General features: G+C 31.3%; 1 protein-coding gene across 1 annotated transcript; it reads left to right on the forward strand.

Moving 5' to 3' along the window:
• Positions 1–1,285: 1,285 nt before the first annotated feature.
• LOC133323560 (G1/S-specific cyclin-E) lies at positions 1,286–13,723 on the forward strand. The gene is made up of 6 exons (XM_061532475.1): positions 1,286–1,351; positions 5,352–5,751; positions 11,761–11,983; positions 12,077–13,088; positions 13,185–13,410; positions 13,510–13,723. The coding sequence occupies exons 1-6, from the start codon at positions 1,335–1,337 to the stop codon at positions 13,717–13,719; spliced, it is 2,088 nt and encodes a 695-aa protein (XP_061388459.1). The 5' UTR covers positions 1,286–1,334; the 3' UTR covers positions 13,720–13,723.
• The last annotated feature ends 2,931 nt before the right edge of the window (positions 13,724–16,654 follow it).

Genomic DNA, 16,654 nt, shown 5'->3' on the forward strand with positions numbered 1-16,654 from the left:
AAATTAAATAGACAGAAAGGACAGAAAACTACTTTAATTGAAAAGTCAATGGTATTTTATATACCACCAAACCTACAGTTTGGTTTGGACCATAACATGGTGGTTAAGCAAATTTCCCATTCGCAACTAAGAATTCACAATGATTTTAATTTGTATTCCTTTTGGACATTTTATTTTTTGAAATTATAAATGAATTGCATTTCCTTTGCTTTTAAGTGTCCCTTTTACCTTTCTTGCTATTTAATTACTCTACATAAATACTACACACAATGTTTTCGAAAAGGAACAGGAAATTATTGTGTATAACCCTAGAGGTGTTAAAACATAAAATGACATTAACCCACAACATTAATAACCACATGTCACTGGTATGACACAAATACATCAACATGCTACATTTTAAAGGATAACCTGAAGAAAAACAACCTATGGATGTAATTAAACAACTATTTGTAATAAATGACATTTGTTAAGAATTTTCCCAATATATTCAATATTGATTTCTTGCAAGTTCTTTGTTTTTTTATTTACTAAGTGGCATCATCAATTGAATACATAACAGCTGCTACTGCGGGTCTTATATTCACCTGCCCACAGCAACAAACGTTTCATTACTATTATGTAGCATGCTGCTGCCGCTGTATGCCTGCATTTATACGTTAATATCATTGTAAATGTGGCTAAAAAAGCAACACATGCACATTGTCCGACTATGAGGCATATAGTCCTGTTGTATTGTGCATAACAGGTGGATTATCGTCATTAGAAATAAGTTTTCATTTCCTTATGGCGTCAATGCATGCAGGCTGTCTTCTAAGGTGGTTAGAAAAAACAACAAGTGTTTATGTTTTAACATTTTTTTTGTTGTAATTTTAGCTAATTAGTGAAGAAGTCCAGTACAGTGACACATAGAGCGATAGAACGGAAATAGTTTTAACGTCTTTTCTGACATTTGTGAAATTATGGGATAAACAAAGTCTGTGTGAATCCCGCATTTGTTTTCGAAACATCAAATCGTTGTTAAAAATAGCCAAACTATTCACATGTTAATGTTAAACACTTGTAAAAAAATATGTATGTGTGTAAAAAATAACACTGAGTGTGCGACATATGTTACACTTGTGTGTGCGATTCCTGTAATCCTTTTAAAATATCAAACATTTTTTTAACTTTATATGTATTTTAAAATCTTTAAAACTTTGTTTAATTTGTATTTTTTCTTCTATTTTTTCAGTAAAACTCAAAGATACAAATAAAATATATTTTTCGGTAAAAGAAGATATACAAAAAACATTACCAAAATTTCAACAACGGCTGTTTTAGGCCGTCTCATTATGGATTTCTATAAAAGGTAAGCATTAAATAAATTGCTATTAAATTTTATTTATATCGGTCTTTAGTATTTTCAGATTTTTTACTTCAAAAACCAAATTTGGACAAAATGAATTTATGCTAGGAGATTTTCAAATGTAAATGTCCCACACTATTTTAGTGTTCTGTTATGTTTGATTGTGTATACTTTAATTATGGATTTAAACTGATCTTCCTTATGTCCAGAAGTTTGATGGAAATATACAAATCACGTTTTCAAGCATTCTGAAATATTCGTTGTTTGTCAGTTACATACCGAATTTAATGAATTTGATTTGAAAGTGTTTCAAATAATATAAGTATTAGCTTTGTATTTAAAAACCGTTCAACAATGGTCTTTGGTGTATAGGTTAAAAGGTATCATCAGCCAATACCGATTAGATATTACTTCTTAAATACAATCAACAACAAAACTGCTTCTTTTACATTTCCATAGCATATTGGATTTTCCGGGATATTTTCTAAAAATTTTATATGAAGTTGTACTTTCACAGCGTTTAAGAATTAAAATTTAATTGCAATAGGTGACCGATTACCGTCTTAAGATTAGTAGTTTTAAACAAACAAAATCCCATGGGAATAACTACATATTCTCAGATTATATGTGAATGTTTTTATTCTTTACTTTTTTACCGACCTATACAGGATGTTTCTTTTGTCATTAGCACCCAGCTTTATGATGATTATCTATTTTTTGGGGGGTTTCTTATAATTACCAATGACTATGCTTGGCTAAATTCCTCTACTTCTACTAGTAGTCATCAGATAATCTATATTGTTTCCGTCTTTACCAACAATGGCTAAGCATTGTTTGCACCCCGAATGTGGTTGACAAAATTGACAGGAAAATATCCTGCCTGCCTTATTGTTGTCCCTTACGTGTGTAGGAATGTAAGTACAACCTAGCCACGTAGTAAATGTTGTTTGGTTCTCACAACATATGTTTCATTACCACCTATAATGTTATTTTGCAAACCAAAAAATAACGATTTTTCTTCAAATTCGAAATTTGTGTAATATTTTGTTTTGGAAAAACAACGTCTACACATAACAACAACATTGCTTTATGGTTAGTTAATTATTGTATAGGGCAAATGAATGAATGTACATGAAAAATGACAAATTCCAATAGATTTGGTGATTGTAATCATTTGCTGTGTAACCTAACATACATACCTTTACACACATCATATTTTTTCACATGGTGTTCATTTTTGCTTCATCAATTTAATATAATTGCCAGTGAAGTGCCTGGTTATGCCCAGTACCTATTTATTCACCCCCTACTTTTGCAATTCATTATATTTGTAAGTTTAAAGTGTCAGTCATTTGTCCACCTCACTTGTGGGCTGTTGGTTTTGTCCTTTCGATTATTTCGTCAGCAAAAGGATGAACTGCTGTCACATGTGACAGCTAGGCATGCGCTGTGACAATCCTGTTGAAAGTGGACACATGCATGCATATTATTAACCAACCAATTTGGTAATGTTTTTTTGCCAATGTCATCAAAATATAACGTTGATATTGCATTTATGCATTATCATTGTAATTATGGTTATCAAACTAATTGAAGTTAATATCAAGGGTAAACACCCTTTTTCGCTGGCATGCTGTTTGTTGGCGTATGTCGTCCTACTAGATAACCACTGGTAGTTACCCAATTTATTTAACTTTCTGTTAAAAAAAAACATTGTTATTGTTAAAGGTAGTTAATGGCAAGTCCACAATTTTAGAACAATCAAATGAAGAGGTCATTTTTTATTTTTCGAATATCCTTTTTTAAATATTTGAATTGTAATGTTCCCATATCCGTTCTCATTGACATCAACGTCGATTGTCAATGGTTAGATGACATTGCATCTTAGTGACTTGATCAGTATTATAACAAAATACGGAGATAATAAATCATTGACTACTTTTATTGTTGTGATTTTATATATGGGAATCGGTATTTTCAAAACAATATAGATTTAGATATTTACAATGGAAATGTGTTCTTCTTTCATAGATGATTTGTATACATTGACAAATATGTTTCAGTTACTTAATATATGTATAATGCATTCAACTTTTTTTCTGGAGGGTACGTTTTAGAATTTAATAAATCTTTGAATATAATATATTTTTTTAAAATATATTTCTATCTGCAATTAAAAAAACTAACATTTATATTATTAAAATAGTTGTGAAATTTCATAGAATGTATTGTATTGCATCCGCAATTTTTAAGAGACACTTTATGGTCCACATAATCATTATAATGCAAAAGCATAGATGCCTTATGAAAGAATATCCATTCATTTAAAAAATTCTTTCTTAGAACTAAGGACATGAATTACAAATACCAATTATACATTTACATTAAAAAAACGCCTTGATCTTTTTTACACCTGCCTATTGTTTTCCTCTCTCGGCCAAGAACTTAAATTCTGCCAGAATTCGTTTTTTGTTGTTTCTAAGAGATGCAATGACCAAAGGTTATATTTTTTGGGCGGAATATACGATGAAGAATAATTAAAAGAATTTTGCCGCAACCAAAACACACACACGTCAGTAGCTGTATTGTGTAGTGTGAATAAAATGTTCTTAAAGGACTAAATCATCCTTTAATCTATTGATTTCATATTTACTTTGTGTAATATTTAATAAATAACCATTGATTGCATTTCCGAGAATTTCTGTTGTTTTGGCTACCACAAAAAATGTGGGAAATAGGAAAAATACTTTCTTTTTATTTTTTTTGCTGGGAACCAAATTATTGCCTTTTTTAAAAAAGGCACCCAACTAATAAATTCTATCTATAGTTGTTGTTACGAAATCTTTATATGTGGCCTGCATTATTGTGTGTGTACAAAGAACAAAAACCTACCTCCTGTGGGACGTTTTCATATTTGTTGTTGTTTTAATAGTTTCTTAAAATATTTTTGGGATAAAAAAGGAAAATATTTTATATTTTTCCTTGAAGATTCCGCTTATGGTTTGTCACACTTTAACACAAAAATTAGTATTTTTGGTTAGCACATTTTATCCACAAAAATAATCATTTTGTTTTTGGTTTTGTTTTTCTCACATGAACAAACATATTTAGCAAATAAGGGTTGCAATTAAAAAAAGAAAACTATGCAGTCAATAACCCTTTAAAATTTGTTCTTTAACATGGGATTATGTGATTTTTTCCATTATTACTCCCTTTTGCCTAAATATCCCAAGTAAAGGATTCTTGATTTATAAGGTGTTTTATTAATACATCCCTTTAAGAAATCCTGCAAGGGTATTCCTACTTTTTTTGTAATTGCAGCCGGCCTTCTTTCAACGGCTTTTTAATATTTCAAAATACATTTGGTACGAGTTAAAGGGTTTCGCATTTCTTTATTTTTTATTGTCAATACGTATGTACCTAGGGATGCTCAGCCCGGGGCATTGTTTTTTGTATTCACACCCTTCACGCATTGAACATCTTTGCAATTTTGCAAAATACAAATCTTGATAAAGGTAAAAAACAACTTAAAGGAATTCGTTACAGCATTTAATTATATATCTTCAGCACAAAGGATTTATGCACAATTTCAAGTATTGTTTATATGTAAATAGTGAAATGTAAATTTCTTTGCCAATTCTTAATAGATAGAATTACTTAATTGTTTAAACCTCAATTCGTAGAGGAGGGAAAATTGATTTTCACATGGTACTTTCACATCCGGGAATATGGGAAATAATTGAGGATCTGTGCATGTGTTTCCTACAACGCCTTGCGTTCTTTGTATCGTGCAGAGGGAGTGAGCTATAAAAATGCATTTGGTTAATTCATAAATGTAGCATTTTCTCAAGGGCTCACCCGACCCCTATATATGTACAACTAATGTATCAATTTTCCATTTCTTTTTGGCAATTGCAAGCAGTTATTGTATAGAATATAAAAACTATTTGGAAATTCATATTTTATTCAATTCTATTATTTTTTTTTTTTGCCTTCTTTTCAGTCGCAGTAGCAACAGTACCAGCAGCCAACATAGCAACAGCAGCAGTCACAAATCTCATGCTTCATCAAGCAATAACGGTGGCTCCTACAATTTAGAATACTGTACATCTTCATCGTCGCTGTCACCTTTTGCCACAAATACATCATCTATTGGTGTGGCCTCATGTCCATCATCGTCAGCCAAAACAATTGTTAATGTGGGCATTGAGGATGTGATCCTTTCGATTACAAACAGCAATAGCAAAAGTAACAGTTCAACATCACATATCTCAGCCTCATCGTCTTGTTCGCCAAGAAGTTTGATAACGGTCACAAAACTAGCATCATCCTCAAATAATATGTGTTCTAGTCATAATACAGGAAAGCGAAAGCGTCGCTCGTCCACAAGTCTAGACGATCGGGTAAGTGACATTTATAAATGACATTTGGTTGATTTTTTTTAAAATGGTATGTGTGTGAATTTTTCCTTAGCTTTTCTCAATCCCTTTACAAACAATGAAAATGCAAAGGTGGTATCCCAAGAAAATGTATAATCATCCACCATAAGGAAGCTGCAATCTTAAAAGAAAATTTATTATGAAATATAGTCGAAATGAAAGACATAACAAAAACTTGAATGTACAGTTAAGTTTTCTTCCCTAGAAGAGGGGAAGGAAGGATGTTCCTTCGCTGTGTCATCTGTCAAATGAATATGCAAAAAAAGTTCATTAGCATAAATTCATATCCCACAACAGGCAGGCAGAAACATATGCCCCTTTCCAGGACAAACAAATACGTTACTTTTTTCTTGCCATCTTCATATATTCTTTTACGCTTCCTTAGTCCTTAAAACAACAACACTAGTTTAAGAATAGAAGACGAACATGCAATTTAAAAAACAAGAAATTGAACAAATGTCGTTACGATGAATATATAATTAGATAATGTTTAACAAACTTGAATAGTCAACAGAGCAAAACTACTGTTGCTACCATGATCATTATATTTGTCCCAGTAAGGGACATTTGTTAGGAAACTATTGCAACCACTTTGTAATGATGTCTATTGTGGATAGCGGTTTTAGCTATTTCCTTATGCCAGTCCTTAACTTAAACCGAGATCATAACACGCAAGATAACACCATATTATTAAAATAATCGTCTTCCTATTTTCTTCTTAACCTATTATAGACAAAATGTGTCACTTTTTTCTTTCTTTTTATTGCCACCTTCTTTCCAATACCACATGTAGCATTTATTTATGACACTGTTATCATTAGTGGCACGTTCGTTAAATTTACATAAATGTTGGCGATCGTCATTCCCATTTGTCGTCCTTCTTCCTTTCTTTCTTCGGCACAACAAAGCCAAGTTAATACATAAATTGTTCTACATAAAAATAACCTAATTGTTTTCTATTTTTCCCCTAAAAAACCCTGCCATAAAATATCCTTGTGATAAACTTTTTATAACGTCTGTCGTTTATTTTTTCGTTTTCTTTCCTCAGTTTCACTTTCTTATTATTTGCTTATGTACAAAATATAACGTCTGTTAAGACGAGAAAAAATGTAAAATGTCAATATACGAAAAAAATTTTACCAACCCTCTCTTGCATATTGTTGTGTTTGCTTTGGCTGTGTCAAGGTGTTCAGGCATGCGTAACTATTTTCCTTATATTTTGTACCCCTGTTGTAGATGTTGCCTTTTTTATATAGCCTATGTATGTATATCCAAAGGTATGTGCGTCCTTCTTGAGGGAATTGCATCACACAAAAAATACAAAAACAAACCTCATACACATGCTGCCCTTAGGTCTCCTGCGGTAGTTGTGTTTCGAATGTTTAGATTTCCTGGTTTTGTCTAGTTAGGATGGCTGGGTGGTTTGTGGCACCCCATTGCTTTAAGAAGTGTTAGTTTGTACGAATACCTCATGACATTTATTGTTGGCATGTTCAGTGCAATATTTATGCATGGGCATGCAAAATAAACTCACACACAAACATTTACTACTAAATTCCAGGACATGAATATACTAAGAATTTTGATTTTGAAACAAATACAAAGGACAAACAGAATAAACAAATAATTTGATTGATTGACAAGAGATGTGTTTTATTTTACAAAGACTGACGATATCACCAAGTTCATTTGGTTTTCAGTTAATTTTTTTGGAATCGATTAGAATTTCAAGATCTACATAATAGCACAAATAGTTTTTGGCCGTTTGCCATAACCTTTTTTTGGAAGGCTGAATAACTTTTTAATCTTGATCCATGCAAACACAGTCTGCAAGACAAATTTCCTTTTTTACATTTCTTCTCTTTTTCTATTTTATTTATGATAAAAACAAAGAAAATTTTACACGAAATAATATCCTTGCGTTCCATAATAGTTACATATTTAGTTTTCCTTGGCAATTATTTTGGGTTGTTCGATTTCTCTTTCTTAATTTCCAAGCTATAATTTTCGTATCCTCCAACTATAATCTTGAACGATCCATCAAAGTATTAATAATTTGACAAAGTTAAATCCTTCAAACAAAAAAAAAAAAAAAAATAGGAAACAACAACCACAAAAAGCCTTCGGGACATTAGACGGCAGTTGCAATATAAATTGAATGAAATTTGAAAATAAATAAGAAGCAGTTGTAATAAAAAGAAGCATGCGCTCAAAGGTAAGCATTTTATTTACACCTGGACTTCTCCAAGAAACTATAACAAAAGAATTTATACTAATGCTAGCTGTGTGCTGCTGCCGTTATATTGTTTATTGTGTACTGGCATTTCGAAAATTCTGACGACAAAACTCAGTGCCAACCAAACAAGAGTAACGATGAACCAAACAACCAACCTACCACCACAATGGATGGATGTGCGCTATGCTGTGTTGTTTTGTTGTGTAGTAATCAAAATTGAAAGGTGTCCTGACTTGTGACGCTTATGCAAGACCGTCCTACATATACTCTTACACACAGTCTATACTACATAGTATAGAAAAAAATCTTGTCACATTAGGAAATTGCATTGTGCTATCTATCTATGGGACGAAAAACAATGATCCCAAAAACAATCTTAAGGATTGTGCGATATATATTTTTGATTTGGGTTCTTCTGTAGAGGGCAGGCGCTTCCCTTTTGCTCTAAAGAAGCATAGACCAACAACAACAACATTGTGTGTGTGTCTGCTATTCGACAGTATTGGAATGTTCTGTATGCCCCTTACTGGTGTTTCTTCTTTTCGGCCTATCTTTTTTGTAACTGTTATTAGTTTTTCTTTTCTTTCTTTGTAAAATATCGATCATCTGCTTCTTTTCCTTTGTGTTGTTACATGGCTTTATAATGAATTTTTATTGACAAACAAAATGATAAGAATAATGAAGTTATTGCTAAAGGTGGTCAAACGATCGCTCAATTGGTCCTACCTCACACATTGTGCATATGTATACATATAATTTTGTTACATTTAGTTATATAGTTAGTTTTTAGTTCAAGATACTTAAATTAGTTCAGCTCTTCCTAATATTCTTAATTGTTACATTAAACATATGCTGCTGTCTTTGAAATTTATTCCTAGACAGTATATGAAATTGTCTTGCCCTCTTTGCTGTTAATTGGGTGTTAAATATAGATTTTGTATTTCATAAGTCACAGTCTAATAGTTCTAAGTGTTTTTAGAAAGACCAATGCCATATTTAGATTTAATAAGGATATGGCTTGCAAAAACCCTTGAAACGGATGTTTAGTACATCCATACATATGTTTAAGGACATGTGCTAGTTTTAGTTAGTCAAAGGAAATTTTAAATACATTTTTGAAAACCCTAAGAAACATAATAATTGGAAAATATAAAATGTGCAATATGTTACTCTACAAAATAAATAAAATTCCCTACTATCGAGAATTGAAACGACATTCTAAAAGAATTGAGAGAAAATTAAATTGTTGTTAAATATGTTTTTTTATAAAAATATACATTTGTTTACAGGCCAATACCCATATGCACTATCCTGTGTTCTGTTCTTCATTTTTTATAAATAGCATAAAGTCATAAAATATCACACAATTTCCGCATCCATGCATAATATGACCATAAAAATAAGATAATTTTTGATTAATGATTTTTCTTCATCAATTTCACAAGACTATTGCGCCATAGTCCAGAAAAAAATTTGACCGTTGGTCAAAAAGTTCAGCTGTTCGTTTATTTAAAGAAAATTGTCTCTTGAACTTTTCATAGCTCTAATCAAGAAAATAAACCTGGCTATAGTGATTTATAGCTTTTTTCCTATTTCACATCGCCAAAATCCTGCCTTCTTGTTACACATTCTATTTGCCAAGGACATCTGCCGTGTGTCATTTATATTGTTTTATGTTTAATTAAATAATTTACTAGAAAAATCAAATGGATACTTTATCATTTTTACGACTTTTTAATTTTAATGAACTGTGACATTTTTTTCCGAAAAAAAGGCGGTAGGATTTTTTGCCAATAAAAGAAACAAAGAATCAACCATAAGACAAGCATCATATGGTTGCATTTCTCTTTCCATCTTTGCCATAAATTTGTAACGCTTTCTTTAAGGATACGACAACGACAACGATATGGTCATTCGCCAATCAACATTAAATTGTATAATTTGTTGAAATCTAGATATGTCAAGAAAAAGAGGGATGGAAAGATGCGGATTTTTATTAAACACACAGGGGGAGTAGAATAATGGGTTTGTGCTTGATAATATTTTGTTTATTTTGTTGATGAATTTAGGGAAAAAAGAGAAAAATATGTTGTGAAGTTTTCTGCTGAAAAATCCACGATTTGCTTTTAAAAGATTTATTTTAGTTGATTCGGTGATGATTTTCCTAGTTGACCTTGCAGCATTCGCGGTATAAAATCCCACTACTAGCTTAGGTAGGGCAAAAAACTGGCAGAGATTTATGTTTATACCCAATTGTTGTTGCTAATGTCCTTTATTGTCTCTCTGTACCTGGGAAATTGTGACACACAAACATCTTCTTGTTGCTGCTGTGTTGCCCAAAGGATAATTGATATTTTCTCTTATTCTTCTAAGGCTTTTAAGAACCTTTTTACTGTCTGTCCATCCTTGATCCTTTGGGTTTTCTGTCTGTCCGTCCGTCTGTCTGTATGTTTGTCTATCTGCCTTCATGTGCGAGTAAATGCATATGCATGTGTTTTTGCATTTTGTTTTTGTTGTGTGAATTAAACGAAAACGGATCTTAAGGATTGTGTTGTTTCTTCCTTTACTATTATGTTTCACGCTGTCTTTCTTCTCAGGGGTGAATTTTTCTTCTTCTTCTACTTCATAAGAAAACACAAACACACAATGCAAGATCCTTTTAATCAACCACCTATGATCATTGACAAACAGCACAGTAGTAGTAGCCAAAGAAGTAAGGCAAAAACTACCCTCTTATATTCGTTACTTTTTGAGGACGTGTACGAGTTCGTTGATAGTTTGAGCTCAGTTCCACTGGGAAAGTGAATGCGTCAACACACGCACGCAAACGCATTTCAACAAAATAATTTGAAAATAGTAACAAATTAGAAACTAAAGATCTCAGAGGAAAATTCCTTAACAAAGTGTTGTGAAAAACATTAAAACCAAAGTTAAAAAAAAATTAACAAAATCCAAAAAAAACAACGATATACCAAAGTTAAATATTTGTTTAACCAAAGACTTGTCTAATGTTTAAAAAGTGCAATATTTAAACAAATTCAAAAGAAAAAACAAAAAGAATCCTCTCACTACTCTCTTAATTGAACGCGATCGCATTTACTTCCACGTGAGAAATATATTTCCCAGAAAAATATTCGAACGAAAACAGGAAAAACCGGAAAATCATACACTATTACAATCGATATAGGAGAAAAAGTGTTTAATTGTTTTTCTGTTGTGTCTGTGCTGCCATTATTGTTACAATCCTCTTTAAACCACCCGTACTCAAACATTGTATGCTATTATGAAGTGTGAGCGCAAGAGAAAAGTCATCGAAATGGTAAAGAATTATTCCTTGTTTTTCATTTATTCTCTCCCTCACTTGAATATGTATCTATCATCTAAAGATTAGACTCCATTTTAAATGAAAAAAGGAAACTTGTTGTCTATATGCCGGTGCGATTGTGCAATGAATAATAATTACAGAATATTATTGTACAAGGACTGGGGAAATGGAAAAACGTTTTTTTTCTAGTACTTGAAAATAATTTTAAGATGTTCTTGGGAATTATTTTATTGTACGATATATTTTTGTTACGTTAATAATATACCGTACAATATTAAAAACTATATTTAATGAAAAAATGAATAAGAACCGTAATATACATTATATAATAATAAATTCACACACATACATACATATTTTATTTATATACAATATAAAAATAACCAATTCTTTGTCTTATTTTTTTCAACAGGATCCTGAATTGGGTTTCGAACCTGCTGCCAAACGTCAACAAAGACTACCATCCTTATATCAAAGTGATGCTGGTTCGGTGGTTTCGTCTGTATATCCATCACCCGTCGATGAGACATTGGTTAATGAAATTGATACACGTAGCTCTTCGGAATGTCTCTCAACGGCCACCGATTTTGAGGTTACACATGATGATATACCCGATAGCCCCAATAGTTTACGACATGAAATAGAGGAGGAGGAAGACGATTTACCACACGATGACGATGAAGACGACGTTGATGAGGAGGATGAAATTGATGATGATGATCACATTACAGACGATGATGATGTTGATGATATCATCTCACCAAACACATCACCTTCTAACTGTTCAACTGCCTCAACAAAAGCTACACAAATTTACAACCCATCGATCACGGATGCGGTCCATCATGGTGAACGTACACCAGGACAAAGATTGTCTACCTCAAAGCCACAGCCAACATCAACCACACAGCAACCAAAAGTTAAATCATTCGATGATTATCTCTCAGCCCACTATGATTGTATGACACCTGCAGCAGATCCTGAACCACCACGACAATGTCCATTGCCGGCTCTGTCCTGGGCCAATGCCCAAGATGTTTGGCAGCTAATGTGTAAAAAGGATGAGCAAGCTTCATGCTTACGAAACTCATCAATGCTGGATCATCATCCTGGGTTGCAGCCACGCATGAGGGCTATTCTCCTCGACTGGTTGATTGAAGTTTGCGAAGTATATAAACTACATCGTGAGACATACTATTTGGCTGTTGATTATCTAGATCGTTATTTGAGTGCTCAGAAAAATGTCCAGAAAACCCACCTGCAATTGATTGGCATCACTTGTCTATTTGTGGCGGCTAAAGTCGAAGAAATTTATCCACCAAAAATTGGTGAATTTGCCTATGTCACCGACGGTGCTTGCCAGGAATCTGACATTTTGCAACATGAGATTTTGTTGTTGCAAGCTTTAGAATGGAATATTAGCCCTGTAACCGCCATTGGTTGGTTGGGCGTCTATATGCAATTGAATGTTAATAATCGTACACCTGCCTCGTTCCAAGCCTCTCAGAGAAAATTAAACAAACAACGTATACCTCCTGCCGCCTCACATAATATCGATGCCGTCAATAGATTAGCAACAAAAACTGGCGAAGTCGATGATGCATTTATATATCCACAATTTTCGGGTATGGAATTTGTACAAACTGCCCAACTATTGGATCTGTGTTCACTGGATGTCGGTGTGGGTAATTTCCCATATTCAGTGATTGCAGCCGCAGCTATATCACATACATTTAATAGGTATGTATTGTACACAAAGCGGTGAATGAATTCACTCTTTGCAATATGTTTTACATTCAGTTCCTAACGTATTATTTTACTTTTTGATATTTTCAGAGAAACTGCCGTACGTTGTTCTGGTATGGAATGGAAAACAATACAACCATGTGCAAGATGGATGCAACCATTCTTTGAAGTTATCTCCGAAGAATCCCATAACTTACACCTATTGGAACAAAATGAACAAATCTCAACTAAATTCGGTCTAGGACATATTTGTCCAAATATTGTCACAGATGAATCGCACATTATTCAAACTCACACAACAACAATGACAATGTTTGTAAGTATTACAAATAATTATACTCAACTTTGTAAACATTTTAAAGTGGGCAATCGACATTTTACTTATATTTTGTTGTTATTTTCTTTTTTCTTATAGGATCGCGCTTGCCTACTTCAAGAACAATACTTGGCCATGGCCAGTAAAATTAAACAGGAAGCTTCTCCCGCCACTGGTCTCATGTACCCTGATGGTTTACTAACACCACCAGCATCTAGTCGGAAACCTTTAGATTGCATTGATGAGGATGAACCAAATCATCATGTTCACAATGTCATCACAAATGAAAGTCGGGAAACAAACAAATGAGCAACGAGAGAAAGGTAAACTTGGTTGACAAGGGAGAAAACCATGGCCAATAAAAAATTTAAGACTTTACGTAGTAAATGGATGTTATTTAAAACTGTCCAAAATTACACACAACCACAAATAACCTGCCTTTTAAAAGCAAGCCCGCAAAACCATCAACAAAAACATATGTTAAGTAATTCTAATTTATTAATAACTTATTCAATAATTCTTTACAAACACACACAAACAAACCCCCGCAAAGAAACACAAAACACACAAAGTAATTAATTGTTTTTTAATAGTTAAGTTTAGTTTAATTTGTAGCATAGAGTTTAAATATTAATATAAATGTAAAAAAGTTTATTATATTATATAAAACATATCGGTAAAACAAAACCACCTTATAATTCTCTAAAACACATACCTCTATTCCACAATAATACATTAATCCATAAGACTGTAGCGTTTGTAACTTAATCGTTATTACTCTCCATCCCATGTTCATACATTAACACAATTCCTTCATTGTCAATTTTTTCATTATGCTTTGTTTTTTTCTGTTTCTCACAACAGCAACTGCAAGGCGGAAAAAATTGCGCTGCTTTCTAAAGAAAAGAAAAGTGTATAAGTCAATTTTTCACAATATTACTATTCAGTGGTTCAATTATTCATTTTTTGTTTAAAAAACAAATGATATTAAATGGCCAGTCTGTATTCATTAACAATTAAAGTTTAAATTGTGTTTTTATTTAATTTTTCTTTTCATTTTCAATTGAATTTAAAATGCAGCTTACAGTTCATCTTAATATGTTTTTGTTTTTTTTTTTTTTTATTGCTTAATTTTGTTAATTTCTTGAGCCACTGAATTGACTTTTTATTTCATATAAAAACACTATACCACACAAATAGGGTCCCTTTGTACATATAATAAAAAAGTGGGAAACTAAATAATTTTCTTTGGGCCCTTGGTTAAAAGAAAACACAATTTATACTATATTTAAGCTTCTTTCGACAATATACAAAAAGTCTTGTGCCAACAAATTTTGAGTTATAATTTTCATCATTATGAAATTGAATTATTTTTAGTTGAATTTTATTTTATTTTTTTCAGTTTTTTTTCATTAAGAATTTTAACTCTACTAACAAATCACATAATTTTATCATTATATATTCAGGTTAGGTTCTTGAAAACTAAAACACTAACATTAGCCAAATAAGTTGAGGGCAGAGTGTGAACATCAAGAACACTAAAACACTAACTTTTCACATCATTTATATATATTTTTTAGTTTATTGTGTTTTATTTTAAAATTTTTATTTTCTCAAATTAACCATTACTAACACAAAGAAGTAGCATTTCATTTGACAACTAGTCCGGATAAAACAAAAAAATTCCTAACGATTTGGAGAACAAATCAGACCACACACAAAACAATAACATTCCTCCATTATTGTTTCTCCAATGATCTCAAAGATTTTCTGGACTTTTGTATCTTAAGTAAATGCTGCTTACTTTATTTTCATACATTTTGAATCATTTTTATTTATAATTTAAAGACACAAGACTAGATGATAATGCAGTTATAAACAAGAAGCCAGCCCCAGGCACAGAGTACTGTAAACAAACACTCATACACAAATATTGCAAATGACAAACTAACAAATACAAATTTATGAAGCGGCATTCATTCTACATATATAATAAGTTTAAGTTTATATTAATTTGCCATAATTTGCACAGCAAGTTGTTAGTCTTAATCTTATTAAATGAGTTTTGATTGAAATTTGAATAACATATGCCGCAAACATACCCAAACATGCCGCAGACACAAAAAATAATTAAAGAAATTGAAAAAAAAACATGTAATTGTTACTTTGAAAGAATTAAAAAATGTATACATAAAGGTCTCGAAAATATATATATTTTTCGTATTATAAAATAAACCTGTTTTAAGGTTAAAAAACAAATAAAAAAATTATTATTAAAAATAAATCAAACAAAAGAAAAGCCACTAAACATGAATTCTTTTTATTTCTATTTATTGCATGATATGATAGTGCATGCCTTATTTTAAGTTCTATTCATGAAATACATATATTGAAAAACGCTTTTAATGTTCAGGTTTAATGCAAGATTTTGTATATAATTATATTAATATTTTAATAATGTACATTTATCTAGTAATATATACCAATATATCATAATGTAAGTCCAAAAAAAAAACAAAAACTGAAACAAAAAAAAAAAATAATTTTTTAGTTTTAAGTTTAATCATGAGTTCAGTTAATAATGACTCCATATAAAAATGAGCATGATTATTGAATTTTTATTTTTTACATTTAGGTTCCTGGATTAATTTAATTTTATGGTTTAAGATTAGTCATAATATTTTAGCTATGAAATAAAAACAATATTTAATTTAATTTTTAATTTTATTTTAAGGTAATCAAAACATCTAAAAAAAACAAATACGCTTTTTGCATTCAAATGTATAATAAAAATGTATAAACATATATTAATAACAAATCAAAAAAAAATGCGTTTTATTCGATATTATAGTACGTTTACATTTAACCAGATTTCTTTAACCCAGTGGGTTTCAATTGTCAATTCCATTGCATAAAAAAAAGTTCTAATGTATATGCCGTTTTATATTTTTGTAGGCTTTTGTCTAATTAAAGATTTCCAGCTGATTAGACATTTGGGCAAGTCACATCGATATATGAAAAGTATTTTCATGTCATAATTAAACCAGTAAGGAAAGTACCAAGGTGTATTTAATAAGGTGTAAATGACAATCATATGGTTTCAAACTTTTTTCTTTTTTGTTTGTAAAGTAAATTGTCAAAAACATTTCAATTTCAAAAATGGTCTTTAAATTTAGGCTTTTTTAATAATAAAAATTTAAGAAAACTACATTCATAGAGGCGGGCGGAAAGGAAACCTAGGATT

The sequence above is a fragment of the Musca vetustissima genome, unplaced genomic scaffold (assembly GCF_032173495.1).
Source record: "Musca vetustissima isolate MV318-11 ecotype Yass unplaced genomic scaffold, APGP_CSIRO_Mvet_v1 utg9771, whole genome shotgun sequence".
In the NCBI taxonomy this organism is placed as follows: domain Eukaryota; kingdom Metazoa; phylum Arthropoda; class Insecta; order Diptera; family Muscidae; genus Musca; species Musca vetustissima.

Excerpts from the sequence above, each read along its gene's own strand:
- LOC133323560 (XM_061532475.1), top strand. Across the intron at positions 11,984-12,076 it reads TAGCCCCAATAGTTTACGAC|CAGACGATGATGATGTTGAT; the intron begins ATGAAATAGAGG and ends ATGATCACATTA. Across the intron at positions 13,411-13,509 it reads CAACAACAATGACAATGTTT|GATCGCGCTTGCCTACTTCA; the intron begins GTAAGTATTACA and ends TTTTTCTTATAG.